The sequence below is a fragment of the Macaca thibetana genome, chromosome 1 (genome assembly GCF_024542745.1).
Source record: "Macaca thibetana thibetana isolate TM-01 chromosome 1, ASM2454274v1, whole genome shotgun sequence".
Lineage (NCBI taxonomy): Eukaryota > Metazoa > Chordata > Mammalia > Primates > Cercopithecidae > Macaca > Macaca thibetana.
Window position 1 is genome coordinate 149,928,497 of NC_065578.1, and position 14,681 is coordinate 149,943,177.

Sequence of the window (14,681 nt, forward strand, 5' to 3'; positions counted from 1 at the left end):
TTCTTATATTTTTGCTTAAGAGACAAGGTCTTGCTATATTGCCCAGGCTGGAGTGCAGTAGCTATTCACAGGCATGATCATAGCACACTGCAGTCTCATATTCACAGCCTCAAGCAATCCTCCCACCTCAGAATCAGTTTTCCTTTTTGTATTTTATATGCTTAGTAGTACAGGTTCTATTTTCTAGCCGTTTTTGAATGATAAGAGTCAAGAAAAAAAAGTGGTAAAAAAATACTTTCTTGACATTTTATTTTTCCTTTATACTTAAAACACTATAACCAAAGGTTTATTCTTTATCATAAGTTAATAAATCAAATGATAAAGCACATAAAATCTTTTGGCTAAAACTTTTGTGTTTATGTGTGTAAAAACAGATATAAAATCAGAGTAACCAAAAGAAAGTCCTCCAGAGAAAAATAACCAATTTACTCCAGTTTTCATTCTCTAATCTCTCACAACAAAAAAATAGAAGAACCTGTGTAAAAGTATCCTAATAAAGTATCTAAAAGTCTCCTAATGTGGAAACCAGACAGTGTTATATTTACATTGTCATACTATACAATCTGTTCCTACTTTGTGGACTATTTCTTTTGCCTTTTCTCTTCCTGAACTCCATTCTGTGTTTCTGTGGTATGAAAGGAACCCATTTACCATGAATGATGTTTATTTAAAATAAAACCTTTCTAGAGAATCATCCTAGATAATCTAAGGATACAAAGTGAACCTAAAAGGAATGGCTTCTACTTTGAAAACAGGGCTGGGTTTGATCAGTGAATTCGTATTCTCAAGACCCTCTTGATGGGTCTGCAGCTGCAGCCATTTATGCGCTGGCTTTTTCACAGATGTAGACAGAGAAAGCTCCGTGGTTTTTGTCTTTTTGTTGTTGGATTTGTTTTCTTTAATATAAAAAAGTGGCAACTTTTTAAAAAGTTCTCAGTTTTGTTATAGACACTTGTGAATCTTGGGCATCCTTGGGAGTATACATTGTTGAAATAATTACGACTTTTTAAAATCTAGGATCACAAAGTTGGCAGAAACTATACTTAAATAACAGAAGGTGATCATTTGCATTTCAAAATTTATCTGTCTTGCTTTTCCCCTCAATTAGACCAAAACATGTTGATTCACAGGTTTCTGTGTGTGTGTTTTTTCTTTTTTAAACTTATTTATAGAGCAGAATAATGGCCCCCCTGCTAGTTTGGCATTTGCTCAAGTTTCTGTCCATGCAAATCGAATCTGTTACTGGAAATTTTTCTCAAAATATAAAGGCACATCATCCACAAGATAAAAAGATACACTGCTGATATTATAAAGTACAGGGCAGGTGGATAATGTTTTCAGGACAAATATGTGATAAGGATTCCCAGGAGGTGAAGTGGCAGGGTAGAGGGTGCACACTGTTTAAACAGAAGTGAGTTGCTCTCATCGTAATCTTGTGACAACTTTTCTTTCTAACCAAACATCAGCTGCTTAACATGCTTTAGAGTTACTTGGACAATAATACTAAGGTTAGACTTGGGAAGTAAGAGGCAGGGGATCATATGAGAGGAAATTACTTCAACTCTTGGTGTTCCTAAGGGTAGATCAAAAGGTGGTTAAACAATCTATGTCCCATGTAGTTACTGATTTGTATTTTTAAGCATTGAAATATTAACATATTAGCATTGCTTCCATCCTTCGAGGAAAGGAAAACCTATTTGTAGTTTTGATTTATCAGTAGCACTGCTATGAACTTTTGGGGCAAACAGTAATTCACACATTTTTGCTCTAATTCCCCTTGAGTTGTAAGTGAGGGGTGCGAGCACATAGACTTAACCGAGTTCTATAACTCTCTAGATTTAAGGTCATCTTAATTAGAACACTGGTGTTACTTTTCTGTTAAGGCCATTACTTGTTTTGTTTTACCTAGTTGCTAAAATTAACAGGCCCAATGAATGGAAAGCCTTTCCACATTGTTCACAAAGCATGCCATAACACTAGAACACTTTTGCAACTCACAAAGCTTGGAAGCACAATTCTTTTATGCAAATAATGACAACAAAGCACCTCTTCAGACTACAGCTTTTTTCAAATGCTAGTGAAGGACAACCTAGAAAAGGACAGCAAAATCCATTAATGGTAGACTGCCACCTGCTGGTCAACTAAGAGAATTGTAATTTCTGGGACAAGGCTTAAAAATTAGAACTTAGAAACTGATCTGTATTAAATTTGGTTTATTCCAGTATATGAAATTGAAAGTGTATATCTGTTGATGAATGTAATATGGTTCTGTTCTACACATATTAAAACTCTCAGGATACCAACATGTTATGGACATTAAAGTAAATCTGACTGTGCTTGAGAATAAAGAAAAATAATCTGCTATAATGCTCAAGCACAAATTTACAGATAGTTTCCAATAAGTAACAATATATACACTTACTAGGAACCAGGGGAAAAAAAGGAAAGTAATAACAAAAATAAGAAATAAGGGCTACTTACAAATATTAAACAATATTCCATAAATGTTTGGTTTTGTTATATAGTTACCATCAGACTTCACTTTAGGATGTAACAGGCTTGATTCAAAAAAACTCCAAAATTAAGTTTGATTCTAAAACTTTCAAATTCATTATAATTAACAAATATATTTCTAAGTACATTGGAACCTAAAATGTTATTTCTTATCAAATTAGAAAGTGGGGAGGATCTGGTTTTTTCTTAATCAAGTAACTGTAATAAAGTGAATTCAACATGAAATTTTTTATCCTATTAACTAATATGATTTCAAAATATAGCATCACATTATCTATCTGAGAAAAAAAATGTAGGTGTGCTCTATTGTGTCTAAGAATAAATAAAAACCAAACAGTCTTAATTTGAAGGAAGAAGGAGGAAAGAAAACAAAACCCTAACAGTTGCTTTCAGGAACGTTTTGGGATATTTTTTTATAGGCTGGAAAACTTTGGTATTCTCTACTGCGGAAATAATTCTTAACAATGAAAGTTGTAACTAGAAACAATCTAGCTCTTCTAATCCTTATTATCGTCACTTCCCATTATGCAGAGAAACAAGGTTAGCATCAGTACATTAGTTAGCTGGTAAGTATTAAATACTATATTGATCAACACCTAAGCAGATTATGTCAAAAAAATCAGCTTGAAACTCCTTTGAAGGCCAATGGGGTGACAGGTGAAGTGACTCTGGCCATCCAAAGAGGCTAAACGGTAATCAAAAGGTGAACAAACTTTGGATTCATAACACAGCCTCATCTGCACTGATGACTAAGAAAAACCAACTCAAATGCAATTCATATGCTTACGCTACCTATAATTGTCAGTAAAAGACCTAATAAATAAATTTTGCTTTATTTATTAGAATAAATCTAAATTTTTAGAATAAATTATTAGAATTATTATTAAATAAATCTCTAATTTTTTAAAAATAAAGACAATACAGTAAGGGCAAGATAAAACTGTTATGTCTACAAAAATCTCATAAAATGCCAGGTTGGCACATCACTAAAATCATATTGCATTTTTAAAACCTCCATTTTGCCAGTGGCTCATGCCTGTAATCCCAGCTATTCCAGAGGCTGAGACCAGGAGTTGCTTGAGAATTGCTTGAGGCCAGGAGTTCAGGACCAGTCTGAGCAACACAGCAAGGCCCTGTTTCTACAAAATAAATAAATAAATAAATTAGCCAGGAGTAGTGGCATGCACCTGTAATCCCAGCACCTTGAGCCCAGGAGTTCTAGACCAGCCTGAGCAACACAGAAAGACCTCATGTCTACAAGAAATGCTTTAAAAAAAATTAGCCAGGCATGGTGGTGCACACCTGTAGTCCCAGCTACTAGGAAGCTGAGGCAACAGGACTGCTTGAGCCCAGGAGTTGGAGGCTGCAGCGAGCCATAACAGCACCACTGCATTCCAGCCTGTATGACAGAGTGAGATACATCTCAAAAAAAAAAAAAAGAAAGAAAGAAAGAAAGAAAAAAATCACGAATCTAAAGAGGCTCAGGGTATTTAAAGGTCCCTGTAAACACTAAGAAGCTAAGACATTTCTAAGAATTCACTGCAGTTCTTAGTGAGATATAAACTCATTTAACAATAATAAATATATGGACACACATACACATATATACCTATGAATTACTTAATTGGTTCAGCCCCAAATTTTCTTTTTTTGAAGGGTTAAACAGATAACCCAATCCAACACATATGTAAACTGCTAGCAAAAGATACAAAAATACAACTTCTATAAAGAAATGAGAGCTGCCGAATCACTTTTTCAAGTGAAACATTTTAGGAGATTGCTCTAACCTGGGGCACAGTACATTCTCTCTATGGCATCGCTGTCACAGGAATCTTCAACCTCACTCCACCTGCTAAAATACGTTAGCTGAATGTGTCCTAAAAACAAAACGACAGGAGAAATCAAAACATTTTTCTCTTCCATTTTCTGCAGAAGTGAACTGTAATTACTCCTTTTGTAGCTAAAAACAGTATCATTAAGAATAATGGCATCATTAAGTACTAGAAGCTATTACTGGGGGTGAATTTGCTGCACTGATAATGAAGCTCTAGACAGGAAATGAAGATACTAATTACAAGATAAAACGCCTACTCAGTTAATTGGAAGCAACAGCGAATAAAAAGAAATGCATTTGCAAAAGTTCCTGACCTCTATCATTCAATAAGATGTTGTTTGGGTTCAAATCGCGGCACACAATTCCCTCTCTATGTAAAGCATCAAGGGCTACCACCATTTCAGCTGCCCATCTTTGAATGCAGCCCTCTGGGATGTAAAACCTGGAGGTTAGTGCTAATTTTTTATCAAGGTCCTCAAAAATCTGATGGATTTCCTTGTCTCCTTCTAGCGCTAAACCACTTTCTCCCTTAGTCTCAGAGTCTCTCTGGAATAAAGAAGTTGGTTCCTCTTTAGCCAAATCATCAGTCTGATCTGTAAACAGCAATACTTCTTCTGTTTTTAAAGTGTCTGTGCTTGCAATATATTCATTAGCACCTGAGAGTGGACTACAAATATGGAATAAGCTTTCTTCTGTGTTGTTTGCAGTTACTGCTGACTCAACCACTCCAAGTCCTTGAAACCTAGGATCTGAGCTGGGTAACAAAGACATATCTCCTGAACTACTATGATCAACAGCTGCTACAAATAACATCCTGGGATCGTCCTGAGCATAGTGTTTCTCTGTTATCCTACGAGATTTGGGCCCAGAGGGATCACTCAGTTCCTCCATGCCTTTCTCCTCATGTGCTTGGCATTGTTCAGTACTAAGTCTGAGGCATAAAACGTCAGGGGCTTCCAAGAGTTTGTTTTCTATTATCCCTATATTGGTTTGTGTAAACTTAGTAGGTCCCATTGCTGCAGCTTCTCTTGTTGGCTCCAATTCACCAGGTAAATTGACAAGAAGATCAGGTCTTCCTTCATCAGTACCACTGACATCATCAAAAGCAGCATCTTTAAATGAAATAACTGGCACTGAGTCATCTGAGCCCCTGCTAATGGTGTCCTGAGCTTTAAACTCTATCTTGCTTTCACTAGTATTAAAACTCCTAGAAGCACTGTCTCCATCTGGAAGAGTAAAGAATGGTTTCAAAGGTTCTGATTTTAGACTATACAATTTTTCTCCAAAGTCAAGTCCCAGGAGTTCACTTGCGCTATCCTTACTGTCTATCCTAAAGAATTCCATGGGGCTGTTTTTTGATCTACTGAGGGAATCTGATGTTCTTGGAGAACTAACTGCTTCTGGGTCATCGTTGGGGAAGAACTTCAGCTCGTGAGCTCTCAGTTGTGTGCTGGGGCTGTCGCTGTCAGCGGCAAGGTGTGTTGGGAAGCTTTGAATAGCTTTAGTATCAACACCATTCCCTTCAGTCTTCATGAAGGGCTCCTCATTCAAAGACCCTGGTTCAATCTTTTCTTGCCCATATTCATTGCATAATGTTAAATAACTAGTAGTACATTCTTCTTCTGAACTCGAACCAGAATCTGGCCACTTTGGAGAGCTATCTTGGCCATCATCTTCCTGGTTGCTGTCATCTTGAGAACTTGGAGTAAGACTACTCTTCAAAGGCAGAGCTCTAAGCACGCTTCCACCATCACTTCCTCTGGATTCAAAGCTACTGCTGTCCTGAGGACTAGAAGTTGGCTGCTGCAGGTGAACTTTGGCAAGTGTAGATTTTTTCACTTCCTTGATATCAAAGCTTTCTTCAGGACTTCTGTTTAGAAATTTACTGATATATGACCACAGTTTGCCACCTGTGAACAAGTATAACAAAACAAACAAAAGTATTAACATCTCCAAATTAAGTTATTTATTTAAGCCATTAGAAAAGCAAAAGCTATCTTAAAAAATCAATCAGAACAAGTCAATAATACTCATTAATATCAAGTGTGCCATAAGATAAGCATATTTAATAAAATGCTTGTTATTGCTGAATGGTGAGTATGGTTTCAAGCATATCTCCTGATATCAATTTTTTTAAGTGATAACCTATTTCTTCCTTTGAAGGGAAATTAGTTATAACACACACTAATATGAAATTTCACAGCTAAAATTCTACTCTAAAGTTAAATATCATTTAGTCTTAGAAGCATCTGTTTATGTTCTGCTCTGTTTATATAATAATTTTTTCAAGCATGGCCCCTTGGTCAGAAGGAAATATATAAATAAGTGCTGTTTAAATTGTATACTACAATGGGGGGAAAAAATCAACAATATTATTATTCCATTTTGAAAATGTCCAGTCCAGGAATGGAGGAATTTGGCATGTGGCATATAATTATGCCTTTATAAATAACATATTAATAATATATTTCCCCTTTTATGCCCTGCCACATATGTAATATGTTGTATAAGTAAAGCTACTGAGGAAGATTAATTGGGCAACCATTAATGAAGCAAGTTATGGAAATTCTGACTGTGTATTCTGACATATATCTTTAAAACTAAAATCATAAAAATCACTTTCATGTAAATCAGAGAAATAAAAAAAAAAATCCAGTATTTTACCAGCAATACTTGTAGTTATTATTTCACCATAGTTTCATCTTATTTTAACCATTAAAACACCTCAATCCCTTTTGTCAATTATAATGTTTATGTTAAACAATTATAGCTAAGTATCAAAAACCTGCTATAACAGTAGTGACTAGGAACAGTATTATAAGAAAGAATAATTAATTAAATTTGATTCAGAAATCTCAAAAGCAGTAACTGCAGAAGTATACTTTGTGGAGACAGAATTGCAGTTGTAAAGAAATGAAAAATTAAGAATGATGTGTTCAATGATAGGCTGGATTAAGCAAATGTGGCACATATACACCATGGAATATTATGCAGCCATAAAAAGGGATGAGTTCATGTCCTTTGTAGGGACATGGATGAAGCTGGAAACCATCATTCTGAGCAAACTATTGCAAGGACAGAAAACCAAACACTGCATGTTCTCACTCACAGGTGGGAACTGAACAATGAGAACACTTGGCCAAAGGGTAGGGAACATCACACACTGGGGCCTGTTGTGGGGTACGGGGAGGGGGGAGGGATAGCATTAGGAGATATACCTAATGTAAATGATCAGTTAATGTGTGCAGCAGGCCAACATGGCACATGTATACATATGTAACAAACCTGCATGTTGTGCACATGTACCCTAGAACTTAAAGTATAATAAAAATAAATAAATAAATAAAAATTAAAAAGAACGATGTGTTAAAAATAAATCCCTCTATTCATATAAAGAAGACAATTCTTCAGCACATATTTAGTGTAATCATTAACATCATATGCCAAGGGTACCTAAACCAGAAAATAATAATTGACAGTCAACTGCACGTGTAAAAAAGTCAATGGAAACATCAAAAATACCTCTTCCTACTTCACATTTCATTTCAAGAAATTCAATTAATACATATAGCACCTGACATGGTACCTAGCATAGAAAAAATGCTCAATAAAGGCTAATGGTCATAATATTAATCATAGAATTCTCATACACCTCTTTGTAGCAGTGATCTAGTTAACCATCTTCCCTATTCTATTTATTTAACTTTTTTTTTTTTTTTTTTTTTTTTTTAAAGACAGAGTCTCACTCTGTAGCCCAGGCTGGAGTGCAGTGGCGGGATCTCAGCTCACTGAAGCCTCCAACTCCTAGGTTCAAGTTATCCTCCTGCTCAGTCACCCAATTAGCTGGGATTACAGGCATGCACCACCACAGTCAGCTAATTTTTGTGTCATCTTCCCCACTTTGATAACAGTTAGTGGTACAGGACATTATGGCATTTAACTTTTTCCTCTCATTTTTTTCTTAGCTAATGCTTTCTGTCCTCTTTAGAGTATATTCAGTGTTTCACATTTCCCCATATTTCAACTGAAGTTTAAAAGGAGCTATGCATTGAGTCTATATTCTTTAGTCTGTTGACAACAATACTCACATTGTCTTACCACAAATACCTACATTGTGTCAGTCTAACAATGCTTGAACCTAAACCTAAGATTCCTGTGTGCAATCCAAATAAATGTCTTGGGTGGTTTTCAGTTCTCCTAGATGATGACTACTTTGAGGAAAGGATCAAGTCTTTTTCATCTTTGTATGTCTATTGCCTACACAATGTGCACGACATAGAAGTCACTGCTTGTCAAATCAGATGATGAGATGTACCGTATAAGCAGTACCTGCATCTGTAAAGTGCCACTGATCAGCAAGGAACGGTACCTTTTAATAAAGTTCTAAGAAAAGCTCCATTCACTCTTAGGCCAATTCCACCTGAATAAACTACTGAAATCTAAAATTCAATGTACTTAAAGTCTTCATTTTTGGGGATAATGCTATAACTACAACTAGATCCTTACTTTAAGTCCCTCCTGTAGCATTCTACCCTACTAACTGCTGCCTAATTAATCTTCTATTTCAGCACAGATCTTATGCCATTTCTGCATTCAAGAAGTCAAATTCCCTCCACCTACTGAATCATGTACCAACTCTGCACAGGCATTTGAACTCCTGAGTAATACAGTTACCAACCCATGATTTGGTCCTCTCCCCCTACTCAACACAGAATTCATGATGGGCTTTTCCTCATACCACGCTTACACTTGGAATGTTTTTTTCCTAATAGTTTCCCCAGTATCTGCTTGTGAAAATCTTACCTATTCTTGAAGGTCCTTCAGAATCTGTTTTCTTTTACCAATTTCTTTGTATCCCTTAACTGGACGCAATATATATCTTCTCTGAATCCTCTATCATTCACCTTCATACCCTTTATGACATTTACAACATCATATTAATATTACTTTTATGCTTTTATTATCTCCTTTACGAGACTGAAAAGTCTTAATAGCTGCAGGCAGAGGATTCTATCTAGCTTGTAAAACAGGTATTAAATAAATATTTATTAAACTGAGTTATAGAAAGATAATATCTTTACAATTTTTTTGAAAACCTTTCAAGGAAAATAATCTATAAGTAAGAATCTATAAGGATCTATAAGTATAACGTCATTTTGGGGGTCATATGTTCTTCCAAAGACATATATTAACCTTAAAAAACAACCTGTTATTACTAAAGTGCCTAAAATTTGTCTAATTTTGGGACTATAAATGATACTTTTCTAAGTCTTTTTGAAGGACATAAAATTGTAGATATTGAACCATTTTAAGATATAAAACTAAAAATTCATAATGTTTAATTAAAATTCTTTGTCTCTCCTCAGATTTTAAATCTATTGGTTTTCTATAAGATTGCAAAGTTTGTTTGTTAATTTGCTTGGTCAGAATTAGTACTTAAATTTCATATGTATGACAAAACACTGCTATTGCAGCAATCAAAATCATCTTTTGGCCAAGTAATTCAACGTGGAAAAAAATCTGTCCTACATATAATTCTCAAAAAATACAACAAACAAAAACATGTATGTATAAATACATGTATTTATATTGAGTACTGGAAACAATGTAAACATCAATAACAGCCATTTGCAAATACATAGTGCTTACCATGTACCAGATACTATTCTAAGCCTTTTACATATACAACTATTTAATCCTCATATCAACCCTATAAGGTAGGTAATTAATATTATCTCTATTTTACAAATGAGGAAACTGAGGCACAGAAAGGTTAAATAACTTGCCCAAAGTCACACTAGTAATGGTGAGCCAGCATTTATATTCACACAGCATGGCTCCATAGTGCTTATTTTTAATCCCTATACTGTACTGCCTCTGTTAATACATACCTAAATATACTGCTATATTAAAGGCGTCCAAGGTACACTGTTAAGATGGGGGAAAAAATGCAAGCTCAAGGCAATATGTAACACCCATTTAAGTTTTTTAAAAACAGACAGGTAGGGAGTGAATGCTTATAAACATAGAAAGTTATTGGAAGATATATGATAACCGTTAAAAAAGTGCCTATTTCTTGGGAATAGGTCTAGGCAACAAAGTGAATAGGGAGGGATAATTTTTATTTTTACTTTATAAACTTCTATTTTGTTTGAATTTATTTTATAAGTTAGTTTTATAATTTTAGAAAACTAATTAATAAAAGGAGAATCATTTTACTTCTTGGGGCCTTAAGTAACTTGGAGAGAAATTCTTTTCTACCTCCTTTCTATTTTGTATATCCACAGTCAGAGACGTTTGCAACTTCTGTCTTTTAATTTGGTCTTTCATCTTTTCTCTGACTGACCCAGTATTCAACAATTATACACTGAGTACCTTCTAAATACCAAGTATTTTACTAATTCATCATACAGATGATGAATATTACATAATCCCTAAGCTGAGAAACTTAAACTCTCATGGCCTTGACTGAATACATTCTGCTTTCCCACCTTTCTCTCTCAAATAGTTTAAGAAAGGGCTTTATTAAAAGGAATCGTAAACATTTTAAACCTCTCTCCTAAAATCCTGCCTGATATATCCTAACTCTCTACTCAACATCACCTGAATATTTAATAAGCATCCCAAATTCACATGTCCAAAACGGAATCCCTGATTTTCCTTCTAAATTTACTTCTCCCACAGCTTAGTAAATGGAAACTACATTATCTCAATTATTTGAGCCAAAAACTTTGAAATCATGTAAGACAGAATCATGCCCGTTCTACCTTCAAAATACATTCAGATTCTAATAACCATTCTTCACCACCTATGCCAGCAGTCCCCAATCTTTTTGGCACCAGGAACCAGTTTCATGGAAGACAATTTTTTCATGGACGGGGACAGGGGTGGGGGTGAGGGTGGAAATTGTTTTGGGGTGAAACTGTTCCACCTCCGATCATTAGGCATTAGATTCTCCTAAGGATTGTACAGCCTAGATCCCTTGCATGTGCAGTTTACAGTAGGGTTTGTGCTCCTATGAGAATCTAATGCCACTGCTGATCTGACAGGAGGCGGAATTCAGGCAGTAATGTTCACTTGTCCGCCACTCACCTCCAGGTACCTGTCTGTGGCCAGGGGACCCCTGACCTACACCACTAATGCCCTGTCCAAGCCATCAGCATTTTCACCTGGGGTACTGCAACAACTCCCAAATTGATCTCCCTGCTTTTCCTTCTGCTCTCCTACATTCTGTTTTCCACCAAGCAGCAAATGATCCCTATCTCATCAATTCTTTGCTCAGCATGACCCAATAATGTCTTAGCTCATTTAGAATAAAAGTCCAGTTCTTAACGTGGCCTATAATGCTATACAGGATGTGCCTGCCTGCCTCCTCACTTCTTTAAGCATTCTTCCTACCGCTCTTTCTGTTCTGCTCCAGCCACACTGATCCTGCTGCTTCTTGAACACCAAGCACACAAATGCCTCTAAGCCTGTGGACCTACTTGTTTTCTCTTGCCAAGACATCCTTTCCTTACATATCTACAATGCTCCCTCTCTCGCTTCCTGAAGGTCTCTGGTCAAATGTCCCTTCTCAATAAGATGACCACCCTATATAAAAATAGCAAACCACCCCTTCTCATCCCTTTAGCATTCCCTTCCCCTTTCCTTTAGTTTTTCTCCATAGCATATTTACCTCCATCTGTCATATATTTACTTAAATATTTGCTTATTGTCTGTTCTGCCTCTATAATGTAATGTAATGTAAGCTCCATGCAGGCAAAGTCCTCTGTTTTGTTCACTGCCAAATTAGAACTATGCCTGTGTCCCAGCAAGCACTCAATACATTTCTAATGAAATGAATTAAAAACGGAAAGAAAGAGTCCAGGACACTCACATAAATCATGAGTAGTTCTGTAAGCAATGGAAAGCTAAATCTACAAATCATAAATATTCAAAGCATTCATGTTATGGAGAAAACAACTGTTCAAGGTTTGCTTTCTCAGTAATAACTATTCGCACATATGAAAAGTTACTTTTCTATGACACAGGCCAACTTCCTAATCTACGGAGGTGTCACTGATGTGTAAAAGAAAACACACTGTTCATCACCCAGTTCACTGCACTGCTCAAGCCAAATCTGAGAAATTACTGCAGATTTTCCTCTTCCTAATCTCAAATCCATCACAGGTCCCATTGACTCTCTCCTCAAACATCTCGACTGGTGCCCCAGAAGGCTAAGCCAGCAGCACCTTTTGACTAGCCTCCAGTATTAGCCTTTTTACTGCTTCTATTTTTACCTTTCTACAACGCATTCCCCATACAAGAGCCAGTGACCTTTTTAAAATGTAAATCAGATTGTGTCACCCCTCAAGAAGTCCAATGGTTTCCCAACGCACTTGAATAAAAGCCAAAGTCCTTACTCTGCTGTACAAGGCTCCTGTCTACTTCTCCAACAGCCTCATGTACCAACAAGTGCCTCACGTTGTCCTCGCTCTGCTCCATTCCAACCAAATGATGCCTTTCTTGGTCATCAAACATCCCAAGTTTGTTTTTACACTCATCCCTGTACCTGTATCTTATATTCAAATGATTGTTTCTTTTGCCATTCAGAACTTCTCTTAAATGCCACCTTCTCAGAGAGGGCTCCCTCGACTACTTAATTCAACATAGTCCCCCAGTTGTTATCTGTTAGATCTCCCTCTGTTAAAGATCTGTATAGCTCCTGCCGGGCGCGGTGGCTCACGCCTGTAATCCCAGCACTTTGGGAGGCTGAGGCGGCGAATCACAAGGTCAGGAGATCGAGACCACGGTGAAACCCCATCTCTACTAAAAATACAAAAAAAATTAGCCGGGAGCGGTGGTGGGCGACTGTAGTCCCAGCTACTCAGAAGTCTGAGGCAGGAGAATGGCATGATCCCGGGAGGCGGAGCTTGCAGTGAGCCGAGATGGCACCACTGCACTCCAGCCTGGGGGACAGAGCGAGACTCCATCTCAAAAAAAAAAAAAAAATAGATCTGTATAGTTCCTTTTATTATCCAATGTTCTCTTGCTTTTTGTTTTTCTGTTTGACTTTTCACAACAAGAATTTAAGTTTCAGGCCTGGCGTGCTGGCTCACACCTGCAATCCCAGCATTTTGGGAGGCTGAGGCGGAAGAATCGCTTGAGGCCAGGAGTTTAAGACCAACTTGGGCAACACGGAGAGACCCAATCTCTACAAAAACTTTAAAACCTTAGCCAGGGATTACATGGTGCACGCATGTAATCCCAGCTGAGGCAGGAGATCACTTGAGCCCAAGAGTTCAAGGTTACGGTGAGCTATGATTGTACCATAGCACTCTAACCTACGAAACACAGCAAGACCCTGACCACCCCCAACCAAAAAAAAAAAAAAGAATGTTCTTGTCTTGTTCACCTAAAAAGCAGCCTACTATACAGTACATGCTCAATAAATTTACTGAATAGTTAATTAATCCAGAGTCTCTATTTGCATTGTAATTTACTATCTTTATATTATAAAACCATCTTAAAATTAAACAATAGACACCTAAAATGAATGGTCAAAAGAGACAAATTTTATGGTCATGTGACCAAAGTCAGGTATGGTCAATAGTAAAGAGGGATCTAAAATAGTAGAAAATTTAAAAGTCATAAGTCTATGACTTTAAAAGATTATAAAAATTTTCCACACTATTCAAGTAAAATCAATTGAAACATCAGCTTCAAGAGGTATAAGGGATAGTGAGAAGATGGTAGAAAAAAACTGAAAAATGATTTGGAGAAGGAAAAGGAAGAGGAAGAAGAGGAAGATACAGCTACAAATAACAGAGGTAAGCTAAGATTGAAAATTTTGCCATAGATAATCTCCAACATGAATAATCCACACTGGGTAATAGAATATTGACTATAATTACATTCATCCTACTGACCTTGTTCTAAATTATTATGGATTATTACTACGCAAGTTATTTTGTTCCACACCAGAGGTGGCTGTATTTCGCTATCAGATGACATGACCTCTAATTCAATAATGTCTGTAATGCACTGGTATCCTCAGATAAAAGCTGTCTATAATGTCTGAACAAAGGTGAATTAGTTATCCAATTCACACACACAATTAACTCTCTTAATACCTGAGAGACCATAGAGCCCCTTCTGAATTTCCTATTAAATACTGCATATGGAGGTCTTCCCTCCATCTGTAGTTATCTTGTGCTATACTTCACAATAAACAATATTGTTTATTGCCCCCATCAAAAATCTTGCATTCGTTAATCATATGAGACCTCATTCCAGAAAGCATTGACTTCTTTTCCTAAAAAATTGTATTAAATACAAATGTTATGCCTATTAG

General features: G+C 36.4%; 2 protein-coding genes across 19 annotated transcripts in view; one reads left to right on the plus strand and one right to left on the minus strand.

Annotated features, from left to right (window-relative positions):
• SPATA45 (spermatogenesis associated 45) overlaps positions 1-14,681 on the plus strand; it is an 800,921-nt gene that overhangs the window by 404,368 nt on the left and 381,872 nt on the right. The window lies entirely within an intron of this gene.
• Positions 1-14,681, minus strand: part of RPS6KC1 (ribosomal protein S6 kinase C1) — a 212,977-nt gene that overhangs the window by 27,667 nt on the left and 170,629 nt on the right. For 17 of the 18 annotated variants that reach the window (XR_007719871.1, XR_007719872.1, XM_050761602.1 and 14 more), the window contains 2 exons: positions 4,663-6,258; positions 4,302-4,391 (listed from right to left, as the gene is read on the minus strand). Coding sequence is in view for 16 of the 18 variants with exons in the window: in XM_050761602.1 (XP_050617559.1) it covers positions 4,302-4,391; positions 4,663-6,258 (1,686 nt within the window). In the remaining 2 variants the exon portion in view is untranslated. The remainder of the gene's footprint in view (positions 1-4,301; positions 4,392-4,662; positions 6,259-14,681) is intronic. The other variant, XM_050761604.1, reaches the window with a different exon arrangement.